This window comes from Engystomops pustulosus, chromosome 6 (assembly GCF_040894005.1).
Source record: "Engystomops pustulosus chromosome 6, aEngPut4.maternal, whole genome shotgun sequence".
NCBI lineage: Eukaryota > Metazoa > Chordata > Amphibia > Anura > Leptodactylidae > Engystomops > Engystomops pustulosus.
Genome location: NC_092416.1, coordinates 111,234,136 through 111,258,456, shown reverse-complemented (window position 1 = coordinate 111,258,456; position 24,321 = coordinate 111,234,136). Strand labels below are relative to the sequence as shown.

The following is a 24,321-nucleotide window of genomic DNA, read 5'->3' as shown; positions in this document are numbered from 1 at the left end:
TAGATACCAGCATTCCTCTGAGCCTTTTAAGGTTGGAGCTATTTCCGCATGACAACTCTCAAATATTCTTTCCATAAATGTAGAGAAGTGGTCTTTCATATCAGGCTTCTTCTGAAGATTCCGTTTAAGGGAAGCAAAGCGTTTATAGACTTGTTCTCGATTGTTAGGCAAAACCTGCTGTTTGGGTCTGAAGGGAAGTGGTGCTATCCAGCAATTTGATTTGTCTTTGACTATTTCTTGCTCCATTATTTCTAAGAACAGTCTATCCTCGAACGACATTGCCACCTGATTGTCTTCTTTTTTTCCCCCGGGAAGACTGTGCGCCCTAGGTGGTCACTAGCACAGGCATGTGCAACACCCTCGCCGATGCAAGGCAGAGCTGTGTTACTGTATACTGTATACATGGATAAAACAAAATAAAGACCTTAATGTCCAGATCAATGACGCGTTTCGGGAGTAATCCCTTCATCAGACTAAAAAAATGGACTAAGAAAGCTGAAATGGTAAGACGACTATAAAGTCTCAAAATTAGCATATAAGGGAGTGGTAAAACAAATCAGCCAATAGGATAGAAAGTATTAGTCAATTGAATTTGTCATAGAAAGAAAACACACCTGTAAATACAGATTAAACTTGCGTGTTTGTGTGGGGCACTGTGAGGTGGTGTGCAGACGCCGGCGCCTGCGCAGAATGGAGGCAGACTGGCGCGCGCCCGAATCGAAAGGTGGCGCATGCGCCCAGAGGAGAAGCCGGGGTATGGTGGAGCGCCTGCTCTCAAGTCTTGCATGATGCAGAGACGCCTGCGCAATGTAGAGGCAGGTTGGCGTGCGCCCAAAACGAAAAATGGCGCATGCGCCCATGGGAGAAGCCGGAGTGTGGTGAAGCGCCTGCGCACAAAGCCGAGTTGTGCCGCAAAGAGTGAATACACATAACCGCTGTATGCCTGGGTTAATGTGCTTGCGAGTAGATTTGTGACAGCCAATAAATAATAAACAATTATATGAAACCTAAACATGTAAAATGAATAAATAAATAAAAATTAAATAGGTGCACATATAATGTCTGGTGGGCATTCCAAAAAACATATGAATAAAACACATAATAATTATTATGTTTAAAAGATTTAAAGAGATTAGATTACGTACAACATATAAAATATATAAAATTATGGACAGATGGTATTGGGTGGTTCATTACCTATGAGTATAGATGGATAGACCATGTATATTACTAAAACAAATACATCACTAAAACAAAACCCCCTACTGACATCTAAAATACATTTTCCAAACTCTCATTCAGTCCAGCGGGGACTAGAGTGTGTAGTTTAAAAATCCAGTACATTTTGCGATGTTTGAGTTTATTATTTATTACGTTGGGGAGCAGAGGAATTAATTTGTTCAATAGGCGTGATTGTGAATTCTTTGTAATTTTTATTGTGATGTACTGCGGCATGTCTAGACACACTGTGTTGGCAGAAACCATTCGTAATATTCGATCTGTGTTTGTTGAGCCTTTCCCTTAGCGGCTGAATGGTGCGTCCTGCATATTGCAGCTTACAAGTGCACTCTATCATATAGATCACATAATCTGTGCTGCAATTGAGAAAACTTTTTGATCTCAAAAATTTCTCCAGTTGTGTTTGACTGAAAGCTCTTTTTTCTGTGTGTAATTGTTTCGCAGCATTTGCACAGGGAATGGTTACACTTAAAACTTCCTATCGTCCGGGGGAAAAATGAAGGTTGGGCTATTGTTTGGGTACGCAGGCGGCTTGGGGCCACTATATTTTTAACAGTACGGGATCTTCTGAAAGTTAGTCTCGGGTTTTTAGGGATAATATCTTTAAGATATGGGTCGCGCAGTAGAAGGTCCCAGTGTTTCTGGAGGATTTTTCGAATTGCTAGACCATCATTGGAATAGGTGGTTATAAAGTTGGTCACAAAGGAGTCATTAGTATTTCCCCTCCTTGCAGGTAATAAACACTCACGTTGTGTCAGGGCACTTGCTTTATTGTGTGCTGTTGTGATGAGTCTTGTGGGATAGCCTTTAGCTCTGAACCTGTCCACCACTATACTACTCTGTGTGTCAAAATCTTCGGAAGTGGTGCAATTCCGTCTAATTCGCTTAAACTGACCATATGGAATGTTAGTTTTCCATTTCTTAAAATGGTTGCTTGAAAAATCCAGATAACTATTGCTGTCCACAGTTTTGAAGTGTGTCCTAGTGTACACTTTGCCTTCTTTATCGTAGACAACAATATCCAAAAACTCTGCTTCTTTCGATGTGATGTTAGAGGTAAAGCTCAAGCACCATTCATTTTCATTGATGTCTCTGATAAAATTGACAGCTTCTTCCTTGCTACCCTTCCAAATGATAAATATATCGTTTGTATAATAGACAATTTTTGAATAGTTCATGGGTATAAATATTTTGCTCTTCGAAGAGTCCTACAAATAAATTTGCGTAACTGGGTGCAAATTTGCTACCCATGGCCGTGCCCCTTTGTTGTAAATAGATTTTGTCAAGAAAAGAAAAAAAGTTATGTTCTAAGATAAAAGCAATGGCCCTGGTAATAAAATTGCTTTGAATGACCGGCATATCGGGATCTTTACTGAGATAATGTGAGACAGCATGAATACCAAGGTTGTGCGGAATGTTTGTATATAATGAAGAAATATCCATGGTAATGAACAAGTAATTATCATCCCAGGGAAACCCTAGTATTTGTCTCAAGAGATCTGAGGTATCGAGTGTGTGAGAGGAAAGTTTGCGAACATAGGGTTGGTGGAAAATATCCACATAGTGGGATAGGTTAGCTGTCAGTGATTCAATCCCTGAGATTATGGGGCGCCCCGGCGGGTTATTAACGTCCTTATGAATCTTGGGTAGATGGTAAAATATAGCCAGGGCTGGTTCCTCAATTTTAAGATAATTTAGTTCTTTCTTATTCAGGACGCCTGACTTGAACCCTTTTTCTAGGAGATCATGTAAAGTTTTTTTGAAAAGGAATATGGGGTTTTTGTCTAATTTTGTGTAGAAATTGGTGTCTGAAAGCAGTCTGAGGGATTCCTTGATATAGTCAGTTCTATTAAGCACCACAATGCCTCCCCCTTTGTCTGCTGATTTGATGGTTATGTCGGGATTTTGGGCTAGTTGTGTCAATGCTTTCCTCTCTAGAGCAGAGATGTTATGTTTAGTCTGTGAAAGACTCTTGGATTCAGCATGTAAGGTACGGAAGTCTGTAGAGACTAGGGAATAAAATGTTTCCAGATAATTGCCTTTATGGTGAGTTGGATAAAAGACAGATTTTGGTTTCAGGTCGGTATGTATGAAAGGTGTGGGAGCTTCAGCGGGATCCAGAGTGAGTGTACTTGTGACATTTTTTGTGGAATCCTTTTGTATATTAAAATGTCTTTTGAGGGTAAGTTTTCTGATAAATTTATTAAGATCCACAAAAAGCTCGAAGTCGTTGGAAACTGATGTCGGGGAGAAGGACAGACCCTTTTCTAAAATTTTCCTTTCTGCTTCTTTTAAAACATAAGAGGAAAGGTTGAAGATTTTAACTGTATTAGGGGGAACCTGTGTGGGTTCTGTAGTAGGATTATTAAGAGTGTGGGGCGTTATTGAATTATTAGCAGCTGGTTCTATTTTTGTCTCTTGTATTTCGGGGTTTCCACTAGGGAGTCTTCCCCGGAGGAGATAGTTTCTTGTTCTGTGCTTTCCTCCTCTGACTCCTCTTTTTCTAGATTTTTTTCTTTTTTGGCTTAATGGGGGGGCTTTGTATACTATCTCTTTTATGCAGGGATCCATTGTGTATTGAAATACTGGGGTTTTCCTCACTTCTTGTGGTAGCCCTAAAAAAGAAATCGATTCATTAGAGGATGGAGCCTCACCAGCATGGGTGCTGTCTGAGGGTGGGGCCTTATAGTGTGCCGTGGAGAATTGTTGAGCTTCATCTGAGGGGCTGCCTGTATTTGAGCTGTCGTGATGGGTGGTAAGTATACTTAGGTTTAGGTCTACAATGGAGCTATTGCTAAATCTGCCAGACAGTAAAGTGGGTTTTTGAAGATCCAGATTGGATGGAAGAATGGTATCTATCTTCGGATTGTGTAGAGGTTGCAGGGGAGTCTTAGGTATAGTTTTGGGTTTCTTGAGATCGCTGGGTATGTTTCTTTGTGGGAGGTCGGAAGAGAAGGCTCCTGGGGTGGGGGTTATATCTGAAGGTTTTAATAAACTCAAACATCGCGAAATGTACTGGATTTTTAAACAACACACTCTAGTCCCCGCTGGACTGAATGAGAGTTTGGAAAATGTATTTTAGATGTCAGTAGGGGGTTTTGTTTTAGTGATGTATTTGTTTTAGTAATATACATGGTCTATCCATCTATACTCATAGGTAATGAATCACCCAATACCATCTGTCCATAATTTTATATAATTTTATATATTTTATATGTTGTACGTAATCTAATCTCTTTAAATCTTTTAAACGTAATAATTATTATGTGTTTTATTCATATGTTTTTTTGGAATGCCCACCAGACATTATATGTGCACCTATTTAATTTTTATTTATTTATTCATTTTACCTGTTTATGTTTCATATAATTGTTTATTATTTATTGGCTGTCACAAATCTACTCGCAAGCACATTAACCCAGGCATACAGCGGTTATGTGTATTCACTCTTTGCGGCACAACTCGGCTTTGTGCGCAGGCGCTTCACCACACTCCGGCTTCTCCCATGGGCGCATGCGCCATTTTTCGTTTTGGGCGCACGCCAACCTGCCTCTACATTGCGCAGGCGTCTCTGCATCATGCAAGACTTTTGAGCGCAGGCGCTCCACCATACCCCGGCTTCTCCTCTGGGCGCATGCGCCACCTTTCGATTCGGGCGCGCGCCAGTCTGCCTCCACTCTGCGCAGGCACCGGCACACCACCTCACAGTGCCCCACACAAACACGTAAGTTTAATCTGTATTTACAGGTGTGTTTTCTTTCTATGCCAAATTCAATTGACTAATACTTTCTATCATATTGGCTGATTTGTTTTACCACTCCCTTATATGCTAATTTTGAGACTTTATAGTCGTCTTACCATTTCAGCTTTCTTAGTCCATTTTTTTAGTCTGATGAAGGGATTACTCCCGAAACGCGTCATTGATCTGGACATTAAGGTCTTTATTTTATTTATTTTGTTTTATCCATGTATACAGTATGTTATTGTAAGTGATAATTTCATCTCATTAAAAAGTCCTTTACCTTATGGTGTGAGTCGAACTAGTTAAATTTTTGCATTTCTAGTGTAGACACTCCACCGAGATAAGGCGAGTTTAGCGCCCACTTTTAGTCTCCCCCCTTTTTTTACCTTCATTACCTGAACCTTACCGGTCCACTTCCGTGGGCACCGGCTTCTCTGGGGACTGTGGAGCTGCAGGAACGTCTAGGACAGTGAGGATTCTCCTTTTGGAAATACATTGCATACCACCAAGTGGTAAACAGGTTAGCAGTATTGCTTACCCTCCGGTTGTTCTTTCTTTTTTCTCATTTGTGCATATTAGGCTAGAGCTGACACAGTTCAGCTATGCAAGTCTGTGCAGCCAGCACACCAGACAAGAGCAGGTGAGCCTAGCCCCTGCCTGAGTGTAGTGAGTTAGTGAGTGAGGAAAGGGCTATCATCCTACCTTTTTAAGGGTGATACCTGAAGCAATCCAGGATAAAGCTGAAGCATCCTTCCAGGACACAGCTACCTCCCAGCCTGCCCTTTGCATCCAGGCTGATGATCTACATCCTGTGGCTCCCTCCAACTACATCTCCAGCACTCCACCATCCTGTTAAGGCACGTTGCTGATGTTCCTGTCGGTTCCAATAAAGAACTGTAAGTTATTTTTGTTCAACGTCTGCCTCCGTCTGGTCCCTGCTACTACGGCTGTCACCATCACGGGCACCCTGTCCACCACACAGAGACTTATACTCCAGACACCAAAGGGTTACCCCACGGAGAACCGCTATAGCAGCCTCTCCCTCGTCATTTCTTGCCAACACCACCCTGCTGGAGACCTGCCTGGCTGTAGGACAGCCCTCCGGTTCCCCATACCAAGCACCGTGACACTAGCGTGCCTAGGCCGCAACCGCCAGCCACTCAGGTACTGCGGGCCCCGGCTGCCTCCAGGCCCCAAGAAAAGGCTAGGCCCCGGTGGGGGATGTTGCACATGGTTGCCACAAGAGTTGCTAGTGAGAGGACAGGGTAGAGGAATGTTGTGAGGTTTCCTTTAACTGTTACAGTAACATATTCATAAAAGAGCTAAAGGTGTCCATTCTCTAATGTGCTGGTGAACATGTTGTTCACTGAAGTGGGTCTGTGCACACCTTCTATACAAACATCGCCTTCAATTACCCACCCTAGGTCAAGTTTCGGGGCAAATGGAGCATTGTGAGGACCATTAATTTGATGTCTGGGCATGTGAACTTGTAAGATGTCTCTTTCAAAGAGCAGAATTATCTGAGCCTGAAGATCTAGTTTTGGTATGAGATGAGCTGTGTGCCTCAAATGGGGTTGATGTTTTGCAAGATCTGGTGTAGGGATTTCTGACCTGTTATCAGAGATCTGGTTACACTCAATTATGTTTGGTAAAGTCAGGCAGCTGTGACCATTTATAGACTCTATTGTGTACCCAGTAGCTCTCTTCCCTGCCGTCTCAACAGTGCCTGCACAAGTCATTAGGGAGTAAGAAGAGTTGGGTCCCTTAATGTTGAAAATGTCAAAGAAAGTACATCTAGCCAGAGATTTATTACTTTGGTCATCAAGAATGGCATATACTTTGAAGGCCTGTGGATCTGCCATCCTGGTGGGAGGAGATTGAAGGCCTGTAAGAATTACTTTTAGAAGACAACTTAGTTTTTTGGATTGTTACTGGAGTTTTATGCTGTTTTTAGACCAGATAGAGTAGCACAAGACAGAATAAAATCGGAACTGGGATCATTTTGTTAATTCCATTAACAGATCGCTTTGTTCCATAAGTTTTTGATAGCCCTTACTAGCTATTTTAGGGAAGTCATCAATTCTTTTGAATAATGCATTTTCTAGAACCTCTGCCGAGCCATAATCTTTAACCCCTCAGCGCTCCGCGCCGTAGCTGTACTGCGCAGCTTCCGCGGATTAGCGCGACGAGATTTGGGTGACAGAGGCAGGAGGAGTTCCTGTCTCAGTCACCTGACCAATCAAATCGGTCCCGCCCGCTGATCGCCGTGATTGGCCAGTCAAACCTGACTGGCCAATTACAGCGATTTTAGGCTAAAAAACGTGGTTTTAGCCCTTTCCTCTTCCTCCAGCGGCACCATTTTGGTTTGGTATCACTGGAGAGAGGAAAGAGCGTTACTGTGTGCACCAAAATACACTTTTACACTATAAATAGTGTTCTGATCCTTATCTGATCCCTATTGTTCCCTACAAATTCCCATCCCTATCTGTTTTTTCCTGTGTGTTCCCTGTGTGATCGCCTTGTGTGATCCCACGTGTCTTCCGTTTTTCCCGGTCTGTCCCTTCTGAACCCAAACGCACTTTTCAGTGCGCTGTGTTAGCGTTGTTCTGCACTGGACGCACTTTTCAGTGCGCCGTGTGAATAGCGCTGCACAGAATCTTTAGCAGTCTTAGCGGTAGTTAGTTTGTCTTGGGGCTAGCTAGGTGCATTTGTAGCGCCTTTTTGCGCGGTGCACATAGGTTTTTTTTCGATGCCTGGTAATATTTTTTTCCAGAGCGCCGTAGGTGTGCCCGTATTTAGCTATCTGTGTGCTATCTGTGCGGCTTGTCCGTGTAGTTCAGTGCACATTATTTTTTGTGTGTGCCATCTGTGCGGCTTGTCCGTGTAGTTTGGTGTGCATTATATATATTTTTTTTTTGTGTGCCTGCTAGACGGTTTATCCGTAGACGTAAGACGTACACCGTGTTGGAGGCATATAACATGCTTGCCTCTGACACCGAGTCAGCTAGTGGGGATGATGGTCCCTTTTACCTATCATCATCCTCCTGCTCATCTTCCAGTGACCTGGAAGGACCCCCAAGAAGGCGCCGTAGGGTGCCTGGGACTTCTGCAGGAGAAGTGCCTGGGACTTCTGCAGGAGAAGTGCCTGGGACTTCTGCAGGAGAAGTGCCTGGGACTTCTGCAGGAGAAGTGCCTGGGACTTCTGCAGGAGAAGTGCCTGGGACTTCTGCAGGAGAAGTGCCTGGGACTTCTGCAGGAGAAGTGCCTGGGACTTCTGCAGGAGAAGTGCCTGGGACTTCTGCAGGAGAAGTGCCTGGGACTTCTGCAGGAGAAGTGCCTGGGACTTCTGCAGGAGAAGTGCCTGGGACTTCTGCAGGAGAAGTGCCTGGGACTTCTGCAGGAGAAGTGCCTGGGACTTCTGCAGGAGAAGTGCCTGGGACTTCTGCAGGAGAAGTGCCTGGGACTTCTGCAGGAGAAGTGCCTGGGACTTCTGCAGGAGAAGTGCCTGGGACTTCTGCAGGAGAAGTGCCTGGGACTTCTGCAGGAGAAGTGCCTGGGACTTCTGCAGGAGAAGTGCCTGGGACTTCTGCAGGAGAAGTTTTTTTTTGATGAGGCGCTGCTGAATATTATTATATTTCAGACAAATCTCTACGCTGCACAACATATTGCCCAAAACCCCACGTCCTTTTATGCACAACCCTACAGGTGGACCCCTGTCACTGCAGCAGAGATGCACAAGTATTGGGGCATAATACTCCTTATGGTGATAGTAAAAAAGCCTTCAATCAGGGACTACTGGAGCTCAGATATACTGTACCACACCCCCATGTTCCGCATGGCAATGAGCAGGATGCGCTTTGAAGCCATCCTTAAGTTTTTGCACTACTCTGACAACACACAGTGCCCACCCAGAGGTGACCCCAGTTATGATCGGTTATTTAAGGTCAGGCCCATATTAGATCATTTTAGTGCCAAGTTTGCCCAGGCATATACCCCCGCCAAACATGTGAGCATAGACGAGTCCCTGGTACAATTCAAAGGGAGACTTCACTTCCGCCAGTACCTGCCCAATAAGAGGGCAAGGTATGGTGTGAAGATGTATAAGCTGTGCGAAAGTTCATCAGGGTACACATACAAGTTCAGGATATATGAAGGGAAGGACTCCACTATAGTGCCCCCAGAATGCCCCCCCTTCCTAGTGCACCCACTGCTGGACCAGGGCTACCACCTCTACCTGGACAATTTCTACACCAGCACCACCCTGTTCAAGTGCCTCTCTTCCAGAAATACTGCGGCATGCGGCACTGTACGCAAAAATCAGAGAGGTCTCCCTAAGTCGCTGCTTGGGTAAAAACTTAAAAGGCACGAAAGCAGGGCACTATGCAGCGACTCTGTATTGTGTGTTAAGTACAAGGACAAGAGAGAGGTCCTTGTATTAACCACAATACATGAGCACACCACCACCCCTGTCCCAGTACGAGGTGCCAGTACAGAAACCCCCAAGCCAGACTGTATTTTAGATTATAACAAATACATGGGAGGGGTGGACTTGTCTGACCAGGTGCTTCAGCCGTACAATGCCATGCGGAAGTCGAGGGTGTGGTACAAGAAGCTGGCCGTGCACATCCTGCAGATGGCATTGTATAATGCTTATGTGCTGCATCGATATGCCGGCCAGAGGGGAACTTTCCTGGAATTTCAAGAGGTGGTAATAAAGTACTTTCTTTTTGGAGACCAGGAAGGGGGGAGTGCTAGCACATCTGGAAGTGAGGCCACATCACGTATTGTACCAGGGCAGCACTTTCAAGGAGTAGTTCCCCAAACAGCCAGCAAGGGAAGGACACAGAAGAGGTGCAGGGTGTGCTCCAAAAATGGCATTCGGAAGGACACCATTCATCACTGTGAGACATGCCCAGGAAAACCAGGGTTATGTATGAAAGATTGCTTCCGAATTTATCATACATCCCTGGATTTTTAGAGTACCCTGTTGTTACCCTGACGCACAGCTTATACATCATGCCACATGCCGCACCTTCCCTTCTAAGCCCTGCCATGTGCCCAGCCTGTAGATTACTGTCCCGTATGCTTTACCCGGGAAAACATGCATCATGATTTTTTGTGTGTTTGTCTCCCATGGCAGCAGCTGGGCACAAAATGACATAATGGATATTTTTTACTATGCACTATCCATTATGCACTTTTTCAGGGGTCCACCTGTGTGGTTAAAATGCTAACTATACCCCTAGATTAATTCATGGAGGGGTGTAGTTTCCAAAATAAGGTCAGTTCTTAGGGGTTTCTACTGTACTGGCCCCTATTGGCATCTACAAATCTTTCATGATGCCAAAACAAAAAAATGTACAATGTCTGTGCTCCAACAAGTTATTCCCTTTTGAGCCCCGCCGTGTCTCCATCCTACAGATTATTGCCTCCTATGGGGTATTGCCCTAACCGGGGTAACCCAGAGAATGATTTTTGATGTGTTTTTGCCCAGTGGCATGAGTTGGGCAAAATACTTTTGTCACTTCAATGGCATATTTGATAAATTGCAATACAATTGTTTCTCTGCACTACTCACTTTGTATTACATTTTAGCCAGCACCTTAGGGTTTAAAATGCTCATACAAGCCTACATACATTCTTTGAGGGTTGCCCTTTCCAAAATGGGTTCACTACTCGGGGGCTTCTATTGTACTGGTACCTCGGGGGTACCCCCCATTACCAATCTAGTGAAAACGAAGCTTGAAAACCTAAATTGTGCTTCTTTCTTCCTGACCCCTGCCGTGTGCCCAGCCTGTAAATTATTGGCACATGTGGGGTATTGCCGTACTCGGGACAACCCGCAGAATGATTTTTGGGGTGTTTGTCTAAAGTGGAATGGGTTGGGCACAGTATATGAGGCACTAAAATGACATTTTTGAGATAAAAACGCAATTTTTACTCTGCACCCTTTACTTTGTATTCAATTTTGGCCAGCGTATTGGGGGTTAAAATGCTCATACAAGCCTACATACATTCTTTGAGGGGTGCCCTTTCCAAAATGGGTTCACTACTTGGGGGTTTCTATTGTACTGGTACCTCGGGGGTACCCCCCATTACCAATCTAGTGAAAACGAAGCTTGAAAACCTAAATTGTGCTTCTTTCTTCCTGACCCCTGCTGTGTGCCCAGCCTGTAAATTATTGGCACATGTGTGGTATTGCTGTACTCGGGACAACCCGCAGAATGATTTTTGGGGTGTTTGTCTAAAGTGGCATGGGTTGGGCACAGTATATGAGGCACTAAAATGACATTTTTGAGATAAAAACGCAATTTTTACTCTGCACCATTGACTTTGCATTCAATTTTGACCAGCGTGTTGGGGGTTAAAATGCTCACCACAACTACCGATAAGTTATTTGAGGGGTCTAGTTTCCGAAATGGTGACATTTTGGGGGGTTTTCTATTGTACTTTTACTTCAGGGGCACTTCAGTTACACTGTGGCACCACAAAATATTTGCAGCCAAATTGGCCTTCCAAATTCCCAGTAGCGCTAACTCTGTTCTGGACATCACTGTGCGGGGAAACAGCAGCTGACATCCACATGTCTGGTATTGCCGTACTCGGAAGAAGCAGGGCAAGAAATTAGGAATATATATTTACCTCAAATTCCTTCTGAATGTATCCATTTTAGGGCTAAATTGGAAAGATTGAAATCCAAAATTGAAATTTCAAAATTTCCACTCCATTTTCATATGCTTCCGGAAAAATAATTAAAGGGTTAACAGACTTCTTAAATGCTGATTTGAATAGGTTGAGATGTTAGGTTCATAAAATGGTGTTACTTGTGGGGGTATATAGTACATAAGCCTTTATAGAGCACTTCCAAACTGAATTGATCACCAAAAAGTTTGCATTTTTCAAATTTCAAGAAAATCTGAGAAGTTGCTACTAAAACTTCAAACCTTCTCACATCCATAAAGAAAATGGAAACTTAAAACAAATAATGGATATAAAAAGAAGACCAATGGCAAAAGGTTTCTATCAAAAAAAATTTGTGGTATCACTTTTTGTCTAAAAAGTATAACATTTGAAACTTTGAAAATAGTCATTTTTTTTCAAATTTTTCCTACATTTTTAAATTTTTACCCCCAAAAAAAGGAACGGATCACCGAAATGACACTACTAACATAAACTACAATGTCTCACGAGAAAACAATCTCAAAATCACAGAGATATCTTAAAGCGTTGAAAAGTTATTACCACAGGAAGAGACACTGGCCAAATTTAAAAAAAAAGTAGCGAGCCTTAAAGAGAACCCGTCATGCAAAATAACCCCCCTAAACTAAATATATTTCCATAAACTGCCATTAGAGAGCATTGTCTCTATCCCTTCATTGTCCCTCTACATGCCTGTAAACCTAAGCAATGAGGTCCTAAAGCTGTATGCAAATGACCTGTGAAATGTCCAATGAAGCATTAGCATATTCAAGCTGTCCACTCTATTCATGAGTGGGAGGCACAGCCACACCCCCAGTGCATGACTGACAGCCTGTGTAATGATGTGAGGCTGTATAATGATGTGAGGCTGTGTAATGATGTGCTTCCTGCTGATGGTGGCCACGCCCCCTGCAGCCTGTGTGTGCATGTGTGTGTGTATAGGAGAGATACAGCAGCTCCAGGCAGCCATGTTACAGCAGACCATGCCAGATTCATGTGTAGCTGATGTCTGTGTCTCTCACCTGTGTATTAGGAGGATGCAGCATGTCAGCAGATGCAGCACACACACACTAGCCATGCTTTACTATACATTACACACAGACATGAGCAGGGGGAGGGGAACAGGGGTGACATCACTGCCTCTGACCATGTGACCAGCCTCATTTACATGATAAAAAATAGATGATTTTACAATGATTAATGTATGAAATAACTAGATAAAGGCTGGGATGGGATCCTTGTGAGCTGCTCCAACAGGTAGTGTTGACAGGACAAGTGACACAGACCTGATGACAGGTGTCCTTTAACCTGCAAACAGGCTGCGTCCTTAAGGGGATAAGCCTGTTTCTGGATAGTTTATTGTTAATGGCTCTGATCCTCTCAGCATGTTCAGCAGATGCATTTCCAAGCCGTTTCACTAGTAGATCTAGCTCTTCCCTAGAAGACAAGTCTAAGTCTCTTATAACATTCTGGAATGAGGATCGCCAAGCACTATAGTTCCCAGGGTGATCACTGAACTTTACAAGTCCTTTGGTGACAAGCTTACGTCGTCCAAAGAACTTAGCAAAAGTCTATTATGGCTTGGTTTGTGCTGAGACAAGTTGCCAGATGGTTACCATGGTGAGAGTGTATTGTGTAGCCATACCTGTCAGAAGTCTCTGCTTTGGGTTTTACAGTGCCACATTGTTTTGCAGTGTAGGAACTTCCTGGATGCTGGGATGAAGCATGGGTTCTATGGTAAGCAGGGAAGTATTAAAACTAAAGTGAGTGGATAGAAATGTGAAGATATAACCGGTGAAAGGAGTTCGGCAAGTCGTAGGAATCCTTTCCCTGCTGAAAATAGTGAAGGATTCCATCTACACAGACATTCCCCATATGGGACATCCCCCCCCCCCCCCCCCTGGCCCTCCATCTAGCCCCATTGGGCAACAGAGAAGGTTCAGAAAGCTGTGTTATTCCACAAGGGGGTGTATTTGTCAAACCCAGTGGTATAGTAGTGGGAGCGAACTCTCGCCCACAACAGAAGAATAAAACAGTCTGACCGGAGCTCCTTGTGTGTCCTTTTATATATCCTTTGATAAATCGATGACTTCACTCCTTTCCCAACTATGTTCCAAATTCTTCAGTACACTTCCACACAAACGGTATTTGGATGGGAATAGATCGCTATTCAGACGGTTTTAAGCTGCGTTTTCTTGCATCCTGTAGCCAAATAGTGTACAGCTACTATAGGAGAGATTAAGCAGCAGATAGGGTAGTATGTTCAAATATATGGAGTTTATTTTATTAAAACATACTCACAAAATAGAATAAAAACATGCGCATATAAAATCCACCATGTGGACGCCAGACTCGCTAGTTCGCCCGACCCAGGGTTTCGCTACCACGGCTTCTTCCGGGGCCCCGGAAGAAGCCGTGGTAGCGAAACCCTGGGTCGGGCGAACTAGCGAGTCTGGCGTCCACATGGTGGATTTTATATGCGCATGTTTTTATTCTATTTTGTGAGTATGTTTTAATAAAATAAACTCCATATATTTGAACATACTACCCTATCTGCTGCTTAATCTCTCCTATAGTAGCTGTACACTATTTGGCTACAGGATGCAAGAAAACGCAGCTTAAAACCGTCTGAATAGCGATCTATTCCCATCCAAATACCGTTTGTGTGGAAGTGTACTGAAGAATTTGGAACATAGTTGGGAAAGGAGTGAAGTCATCGATTTATCAAAGGATATATAAAAGGACACACAAGGAGCTCCGGTCAGACTGTTTTATTTTTACTAATTGCTAGATGTGGGATCCATCTGTGACTGTTTGGCAGCTCCTATAGGGGATAGTGTGCATCACAAAAACACTTTTTCTTTTGCACAACAGAAGAAGTTGGAGCATAAACGGGGATGCCCCTCTGGTCTTTCCGCCCCCCGCCAAATAGATGTTCAGTTGAGGTATGTAGACCAGCAAGAAGGGCCATTATGCCTGTTTTTTTCAAGGTGGAACATCCAAGGGGACAACTGGGCCACCCAATAGTATAGCTCAAATTTCGGAAGGTCAACAGGCAGTAGGAAGTACTTTCTGCCGGGTCCACAAGGTAGCTGATGGTTGGTTTTCAGTCTGACTGGAGCTCACAGCCCTGGTCCTATAGCTTGGGCCTGGAGAATAGCTTAGGCTGCTCAGGATGCACTTTGTTGCAGGCTCTGTGGAGCGATGCACACAGAGCTGCTGGTCTGATGGAGCGGGAACCCACCGAGGGTAGAAAGCAGCAGGAGGCTGCTAATTTTTGCAGACCTTCTCATGTGGACTACAACTCAAAATTGCCCTGAAATCCAGGCAGAGTGAATATTTATAAACTTCCACTCCAGGCTTCCAACCAATGGCTTACCTTTCAGCAGAGAAAAGTTAAACATAGTGTTTATTAATGTTTACATTAATTGTTGCAATTAATGTCAACATGGTAAACTTCCTTTCCTTTCACAGGCATATAGTGATCCTGTACCATAATACCATAAATCACCAGTAGATGGTGGCAAATACTAAGAAATGATTTAGCCCTTGAAAAATGGCTGAATGACCCTTCTATGATGTCTAGAGTTGCGCGCACTCTGCTTAACAAATTGGGAGCTAATGGGAACGTGTTTATTTTGTAATGTCCAACTGTCACACATAGGATCAGGAATTAGCACAATGGGGTAGATTTATCAAGTGTCTGAAAGTCAGAATATTTCTAGTTGCCCATGGCAACCAATCACGGCTCCCCTTTAAAATATTCATGAGCACTTATAAAATGAAAGCTGAGCTGTGATTGGTTGCCGTGGGCAACTAGAAATATTCTGACTTTCAGACACTTGATAAATCTACCCCTGTGTGTTTTACATGTAAATAATGCAGACATGTGATTCTTGTTCCTGAATACATGTTTCAGTGTAAGATCTGAATGATGATTGTACAAAGAATTTACTTCACACCACTTATTTGTAGGCTTGGTGGACACCAAAAAATCCTGCACCATTGCTGGAAAGGGAAAAAAAATTCTCTAAACATAAATGTGGCTTAACTCTTAAAGCCCTTTTTGTTTTTTCTGTTTGTTTTTTACTCCCATCATTCCAGAAGTGATATCTTTTTATTTTTTATGTTTATATTGATTTATGATGGCTTGTTATCTGCAGGACAAATTGTACCTTTTAGTGGCACCATTTTAATATTACATGCAATGTAATGGAAAGCTGGAAAAAAGTTCCAAGCACGGTGAAATAGTCAAAAAAGCACATTTTCAGCGTTTTCTTGTGGGCTTTCATTCTGCGGTCCAAATGACACTTCTATGAGACGAGGGGGTGGCAATCAGAAGGTAAGTTAGTTGCCACTGTCCGGTTTGACTGCGGCACTTTACAGGTCACCTGCCACGATCAGTGCCAGCACCGACAGCGGCAGTAACAGGTGGTTGTCAAATGTATTATACAGGTGTGCGTAGTGGTTAAGACATGGGGGATACAGAAACAGTGTTTTCTTTATATGTTGTCATGACATTTCTCTCTCTTATTGTGCTGTGTGTTATCTTTCCTTTCCAGGGTTCATAGGTTTGTCTGCAACCTTCCTGCTGTATGGCATCGTAGGAATTACAGCCGTAATATTTATTTACATATATATTCCAGAAACCAAAGGAAAGACATTCCAGGAGATAGATGAGCTTTTCTCGAATAAAAGGTGAATGATACTTTGTAAGTGTAATCAATACTGGAATCTTTAAACTACCCGCCCACTACTTTGTTTTCTTGTGACAAGCTCCTTCCATCCGACATGACCTCAGATACTGGAACCATCTGGTTGAACTGTTCATTTGGTTAAATCCTAAAGAAGCTGTGTACATTTAATGTATTCTATTATTTTTTGTAATCTTTGGAAAATGTTAAGAGGAACCACACTTAATTGCAGCACAACCATTGATGTAGTATGGGATGGGAGGGGATCAGGGCAAGGTTTACAAAATTTCTTTATATTCCCTGGTTTCTGCTTTTAATGTTCAATAAGCCTCAGTATTTATTATTTCTGAGGTTTTCTTCAAATCTTTTTAGCGTTTTCCATCTAGCAGCTTTTTCCATTTATTAAAGGTCTTGGCTATATGTATATATGGTTTATTGCCTCAAAAATGGCTATTTGGCAGAGGATTTAAAGCCTATCCATATGCATCTATGAATAGTCCTTAGAAAAAAGTAAAAATGGAATGGATGGTCCAAATTTAAGAGATTTATGATCGGAGCACAGAAACTCATTAGCTGTTGTTCCAATGGATGAAAAATACCCTGTGGACGGATTCTAATCAAATGGTGGTTGTAGCACAAACATAAGAAATAGTTAATCCAGCAAATGAAGGGTCCATATAATTTCAACTTTTATTCTTCCTTATTGATGAAACAAATTCACAACAGCAAACCCGATCCCAGACATCTGCCAGAAGTCTGGTTTTGGGTTCGCTGGTGTGAATTAACTCTTTATTGTACTTACAATTACAGAGTAGTAATGGGTTATGGGCATTATGGGGTAATGGGTAACATAGGGGCTGTTCTTTGTTTTGTTTTTTCCCACAAGGCAATTCCATTTTGGCTTTTTAGCCCCTTACAGTATTTTATGCCTGATTTTTCCCCCATAGACTTTTTATATTTTGTCACTTTTGAACCAACAGCCATAATTCAATTCTATATCAAACCTTCTTTTCACTTCCTGGGGCAAAAAAGTGAAATTATAATAATTGTTTAGAAATATAAAACTACTTTACTACTTTTTTTTTTTTTTAAATATTTTATTTTCCATTTTTCAAAAGGTACAATAATGCACAAAAAATAAAACAAACATCCGCCTCAGGGAAGTATAAGGCGCAATCAAAAAGAAATTAGGGTTAGCAGCACAAAGATGTCAATATAGGAGAAAGATGTCAGTCAATAATGCAATACCGAACCCATATACTGCCTCACAGGAGGAATTCCTCTCCCAGGGGCATAGAGCATTCATTCACGCACACCCACGCACACCCACACACCCATCCCTCCTCCTCTCCTGAGGCAGTCTGCGCAGTCACCCACACATCCCAGATAAAGGAGAAGCGATCCGGAGTACCTTTAGCCGCGTAAGTGAGCTTGTACATTGGAAGTTCCGCATTGATTAGTGAAATCCATTTGGCCAACGTGGGGAGCTTAGGAGGCTTCCAGTTTAGCAAGATAACCTTTCTACCATAGAACATTAGCAGCCTGAACAAAACCCTCTCAAATTTCGTCTGGAGGACGTTTCCCACTAGGCCCAGTAGACACACTTGAGGGGAGCAGACACCCGGAAGACCCAGTCGCCCATTAATGTAGGAGTGAATGTCCATCCAATAATCCTGAATGGACGGACATTCCCAAACCATGTGGAAGAAAGTACCCGTGCCCTCCCCGCATCTAGAGCACACGTCTGAGGGGAGTCTATGAATCTGACGCAGGCGCAAGGGGGTCAAGTACACTCGGTGTAACCACTTAACTTGTATCAACTGGTCTCGGGCACTAATAGCTGTTGAGCGCCAGTTGTGTGTAATTTCTTTAAGATGATGGTCCTCTAAGTCTGGGATATCTCTTTGCCATACTTGAAAACTTTTTGCAGCTGGAGAGGGCTGGGAATCCATCAATTGCCTCTAAAAGGTGGAGGTGGGTTTCCCAAGGTCTTTGGTTCTGGCAATGGCCTCCATGGGGCTGTGCTCGATCTTTGGCTCCTCCCTCCCAAATTGGACCCCCAGTGCATGACGTAGTTGCAGGTACCTACAGAAGGCGGTAGGAGCCAAGCCAAACTCCTGTCGAAGGTGTGTGAAGGTCTTAAGAACCCCATTTTGGTATAACTGAACTAGGTATTTAATCCCTTTAAGTGCCCAGGATTCAAATTCAGGCAGAGATTTCAACTCGGGCAGGAAGGGGTTACACCACAAGGGAGTGACTGGAGACCATGCCCCAGATGTGTCCCCCCGATAGTCCACTACTCTGTTCCAAACTGTTACGGTCGCCACCATATTAGATATGTAATAAGGCCCTTGTACTTTCCCTCCCCTGTAAACAAAGTTGGCCAATGCTTCATATGAGCCCAAAAGTGCCGCCTCTAGGACTACAGCTGGGTTGTTAGGGTCCACCCTTATCCACCACATTGCATATATTAACTGCACTGCCTGGTAGTAGTTCTGCATGTGAGGTAATGCTAACCCCCCTCTATCAGTCGGGGCCTTCAGAGTCTCTCTTGCGATTCTCGGCAGACTATTCCCCCATAAGAAAGGAGTTAGGAGTTTGTCAATCGCTAGAAAATGGGACTTGGGCAATAACAGCGGGGATGCACGGTACAGATGGAGGAGTTTAAGCAAGAGGATCATCTTAAAAATATTAACTCTAACTACTAGTGACAGAGGCAGATTCTCCCATGCTTTGAGCTTTGCGGTCATATACTGCATGACAGGGATCAAGTTGAGGGCTGCAAATTTGGAAACCTCTTTATGAATGACTATTCCCAGGTAAACTAATTGGTCAACCACCATCAGACCTGAGGCCTGTGAGATCAGAGCTGAGTCAAACTCATCTACCATAAGGAGGGTGGATTTGTGCCAGTTTACCTTTTAACCCTGAAAAACTCCCAAACTCGTTCACCACCATTAGTAAGGCCTCCAGGGAGGGGCTTGGGTCAGCCAGATAGACCAGTAGATCATCTGCATAGAGAGAGGGAGTTTCTCAGTGTTCCCTCACTCAATAGCTGTACTACGGTTGATTAGGGCAGACAGAGGTTCCAGTACTAGAGCAAAGGAGAGAGGGGACAACCCTGTCTAGTCCCCCTCCCTAGCCTAAAATACTCCGAGAGATACCCATTAAATCGTACTCAAGCTCTGGGCCTGTGGTAGAGGAGCCGGAGCCACTTGACAAATCCGAGTGGAAAGCCTAGTCTGTCAAGTACCTCCCACATGAATCCCCATTCAACCGAGTCAAATGCCTTTTCATTATCCAGGGAGGCAATAACTCTCTGCCCTCTATTGTCATGGGGTAACTGAAGGTTGGTTAATAGTCTCCTTAAATTGATATCTGTGCATTTCCCTGGCATAAAGCCAGACTGGTCCACGGATACAATTGATAATATGACCATACCTAAGCGTATTGCCAATACTTTAGCCAGTATCTTTGCATCCAGGTTTATTAAATATATAGGCCGGTATGAACTACACAGGTCAGGGGGCTTGCCCTGTTTGTGTATGACCACTATGGTGGCCTCATGGAAGGTATCAGGTAACTCTGATACTTCCCAAGCGTATCTGTAGGTTGTAAGCAGTCGGGGGGCTAATCTGCTGTACCACTCTGCCGGGAACCCATCAGGGCCCGGTGCTTTGCCGGGAGCTAGGGAGGTAATTGCATGCGCAATCTCTTCCACTGTCAAGGGAGCGCCAAGAAAGTCTCTGTCCGCCGCCGCCAGTCTTGGTGGGAGAGGCATGGTGTTCAAGTAGGCTCAAGTGGCGGGAAGTGGAAAATCTACCTTGGAGGCATAAAGCCCTGAATAGAACTGATCGAACTGAGTACATATACCAGCTGGATCCGTTACTGTGGAGCCCGACTGGTCAGAGATGCTAGCCACCACAGTCTGGGGAGTTTGAACTCTAGATAGGTATGCCAATGTCTTCCCTCCCTTGTCGCCGTCTGCGAAAATACGCTGTCTCTGGTTCAGCAGTTTTTTAGTAGTGTAATCCGTCAAGTGCAAGTTGTACGGTCTCTGTATCCCCAACCATGTTTCCCTATCAGTGTCAGATTGAATCAACTGATAAGTCTGTTCGGCGTCAAATAAGTCAGTTTCGAGCTTAGTACGTGTAAGCCACAATTCCACCCTGTGCGTGGCAATTGCTCCGATAAGAACACCCCTCAGGACCGCCTTGTACGCATCCCATTCTGTAAGCGGTTTACAGGACCCCTAATTTTCTTTCCAGTAAGCAACATTCTCTTTCTGACAGCTGTCTTTAACTGGTATGACATCTAGCCAGTACGAGTTTAGTCTCCACGTCCACCCGGGGCTGCTAAGGGGCTGTGAGAGCGACACCAGCAGGGGAGCGTGGTCTGAGATAGCCCGGGGAAGATATCTCACCTCGGCAATTTGGGTCAGGAGATCCCAGCTTGCGAAAGCCAGATCAATCCTAGATAGTGAATGAGTTGCGGGTGAATAGCAGGAGAATTGGGAAGTCTCCGGGTGCCGCCACCTCCACACCTCAGTCAAGTTAAGGGCCTGTGCCCAGAGTACTAGGGATTTATCATGTCTGAGAGGGGGATGCAGGTGGCCTTTTAACGGGTCAAGTGTAGCATTGAAATCACCCAAAATAATATATGGGGTCTGACAGGGCCGGCTCCAGGTTTCAGTGGGCCCTTGGGCGACAGAGCCTCAGTGGGCCCCTTTGCAGTCAACTCGCGTAACGGCATGGATTCATTATATACAGCCCAGCCCCATCCTGACCCCTCCTGACCCCCAATACATTATATGCAGCCCCATCCTGACCCCCAATACATTATATGCAGCCCCCTCCTCGCCCCAATACAATATATGCAGCCCCCAATACATTATATGCAGCCCCCTCCTGACCCCCAATACATTATATGCAGCCCCCAATATATTATATACAGCCCCCTCCTGACCCCCAATACATTATCTGCAGCCCCCAATACATTATATGCAGCCCCCTCCTCACCCCCAATAAATTATATGCAGCCCCAATACATTATATGCAGCCCCCTCCTCACCCCCAAAACATCATATGCAGCCCCCCATCAGATTTCACATTATATACAGCCCTCTTCCCCATATGGATTACATACAGCGCCCTCCTCATGTCCCAATCATTACTAACAGCCCCTATCAAAAGAATAATACTTACCTCAGCCTTCTGCTCAGGTCCGGAGCTTCCCCCTCTCCGTCTTCCTTCTCCTTCCGGCAGCCTCACAGCGCTTCAGCCCGCGGTCACAGGTTCCGCTAGCGTCGCGTTCATAACGCGACGCTAGCGCACAGGGGGCGGGCCTCGGCCCGATCGCATCTGAGATCGGACCTCGGCCTGCCCCCTGTGCGCTAGCGTCGCGTTATGAACGCGACGCTAGCGGAGCCAGTGACCGCGGCCATGCAGCACACAGAGCGCCGCTTTACGGCGCCAGCACCCGGCACGGCCAGGTCGCTTTGGACGGGGGTTTGGCCACGAGTGGGCCCTCCCAGCGGCTGGGGGCCCCGGCACTTGCCCGGGTTTGCCGGGTGCTGGCGCCGGCCCTGGGGTCTGAGGATATACTGCAATTTTAGTCATCAGTTTTCACAACACTGATATCTCAAAGGGAGGGGGAACATAGATTCCTGCTATCACATAGGGGATTCCCCGTATTGAGGCATGGATGACCACCGCATGTAGCTGGAAAGGAAGAGATTTACTCACTAGGACCGACACCCCCCTTGCATGCGTCGAGTACACAGAATGGTACGTGTGTCCGATCCACAGTCTCTTTAAGGCCAATATCCTCTGACCCCTCAGGTGCATTTCCTGAAAAATAAGCACGTCCAGGTTATGGGTTTTGAGAAAGTTAAACACAAGGGCTCTCTTAATCTTACAGTTCAGACCCCGGACATTCCATGAGACTATCTTGCATCCGGCCATAATGTGTGAATATAGAAGAATACGGAGGACAGAATAGCTCTCAACAACCATGCCCACTCGTACCGCCCCATCCTCACAAGATCCTTTCTGCCAGGCATACCAGACACCCACCACACACAAACCATACATTCAACCTGAAACCAATGGACCCCCTCACCCTCACCCTGCCCATACCACCCCAACACGGTCGGGCCTAGATCCCCTGAACTAAAACTTAATTTGGTCATAGGTACACCTCCCATTTTAGGTTCACATATCTACACCATAACCAGGAAACTACGCCTTCTTGTGAAGGGAACCCCCCCCCCTTCCTGGCTAAAGGCCCTATCACTAGATATGTGTCTTTAGTGGCTAACTTCCTACAATCAGATCTGGGAGAAAGAGCTCCTGTCAGGAGAAGCGACATTCCTGCTGTAGAGAGGGGTTAACGTGAAATAAGAATCCTGTAGACCTGTGAACTGCAACTGAGACTATCACAGTGATCACCCCCTATACCTGGTCGCCCGCTATTCCTTTGTCAACAACAACCATTAACAAGAAAAAGACATTGTAAAACAAGGCATAAGGTGCATCACTGCCATTAACGAGGCTGCCGAGGCCTGTGGTCGAGTCACTCAGCAGCTTCCTCTGGCGTGGTGAAGAAAAGGACCTTGTCCCCGTCTTGAACCTGGAGTCGAGTCGGGAACAACATGGAATATTTCAATCCAAGATCTCGGGGCCGACCTCGGACAGTTGAGAATTGCTGCCTTTTACACTGAACTTCCGCCGTAAAATCTGGAAAGAAAGACAGCCTGGTGTTTTCGTACCGCACTTCTCCCTTGCGGCGTGCTGCAGCCAGGATACCATCCCTGTCCCTGTAGTTTAGCAGCCTCCGGATGAAAGGCCGCGGGGGTGAACCCACCGATAGAGGTCGGGTAGGAATGTGATGGGCACGCTCCACCACAAAGCATTGCGAGAGGGTTAACTGAGGGAACAAGTCCTTAATTGGCTTCTCCGCGAATAGTTCCGGTTGAGACCCCTCCGCTCTTTCCGGTAACCCCAAGATCCGGACATTATTTCTGCGATTGCGATTTTCGGCATCCTCCACCCGCTCATGTAGGACTTTTACCTGCCTCACCAGGGTCTGGACCATCTGGTCCCAGGATTGTGCAGAGTCCTCCACATCCCCCAGGAGGCGCTCAACCTCGGACGTCCTGTCTCGGATTTTATCGATATCGCATCTTAGGAGGTCATTTTTCACCGTGAGAGAGGCCTGACACACAGCAATCGCCGCCATTATCTTTTCGGTGTCAGAGTTTGCAGTTACAGATTTTCCCTCCTGTTGTGCATGTCCTTGCTGGCTCATCGTGGAAGTGCAAGGGTCCCCGGCCGCCGATTTCCTGGGTGCAACTTTTGGACCCATACAGGATGTCTTTATGTCTCAATTCCACCACTGAATTACACTGTGGCTCTGAGGCAAGTATATCAACAGTCGGGGAGAGCAGAGAGATGCACCAGAGTCCACTGTGGCACAGCAAACAGAAGCCAGGGAGAGCCGGGAGATGTAGCAGAGTTCACTGTAACACCTTAATAATAGCCGGGGAAAGCCAGGAGTCGTAACAGAGTCCACTGTAACACCACAGCAGTGTCTGGGTGGAGCAGGAAGATGTAGCGGAGTCCACCACACCACTTTAGTAGTAGCCATGAGGAGTAGGGATATGCAGCAGAGTCCACTGTAGCCCTGTATTAATATCTGGGTAAAACCAGGAGATGTAGCAGAGTCCACTATACCACTGCTACATTACCTGGCTTTCCCCGGCTATTGTTACAGAGTCCACTGCAGCACTGGATCAATAACTGAGGGAGCAGTGAGAATAGCAGAGTCCACCGTGGCACTAGGGCACTTGTTAGCACAGGCTCCCAATGTAGCAGACTTTACTGTGACACTTATAGCCGTGTTGGTCACTTTGTCACCAACTTGGCCTGAGACAGAAGATAGCAGGGA

At 45.0% G+C, this 24,321-nt stretch overlaps 1 protein-coding gene across 5 annotated transcripts in view; it reads left to right on the top strand.

The window, feature by feature from the left end:
* The window catches only part of SLC2A10 (solute carrier family 2 member 10), a 50,549-nt gene that overhangs the window by 14,750 nt on the left and 11,478 nt on the right, over positions 1-24,321 (top strand). For 4 of the 5 annotated variants that reach the window (XM_072110591.1, XM_072110592.1, XM_072110589.1 and 1 more), the window contains one exon: positions 16,243-16,378. In XM_072110591.1, coding sequence (XP_071966692.1) covers positions 16,243-16,378 — 136 coding nt within the window. Of the gene's footprint in view, positions 1-16,242; positions 16,393-24,321 lie in introns of all 5 variants that reach the window. The other variant, XM_072110594.1, reaches the window with a different exon arrangement.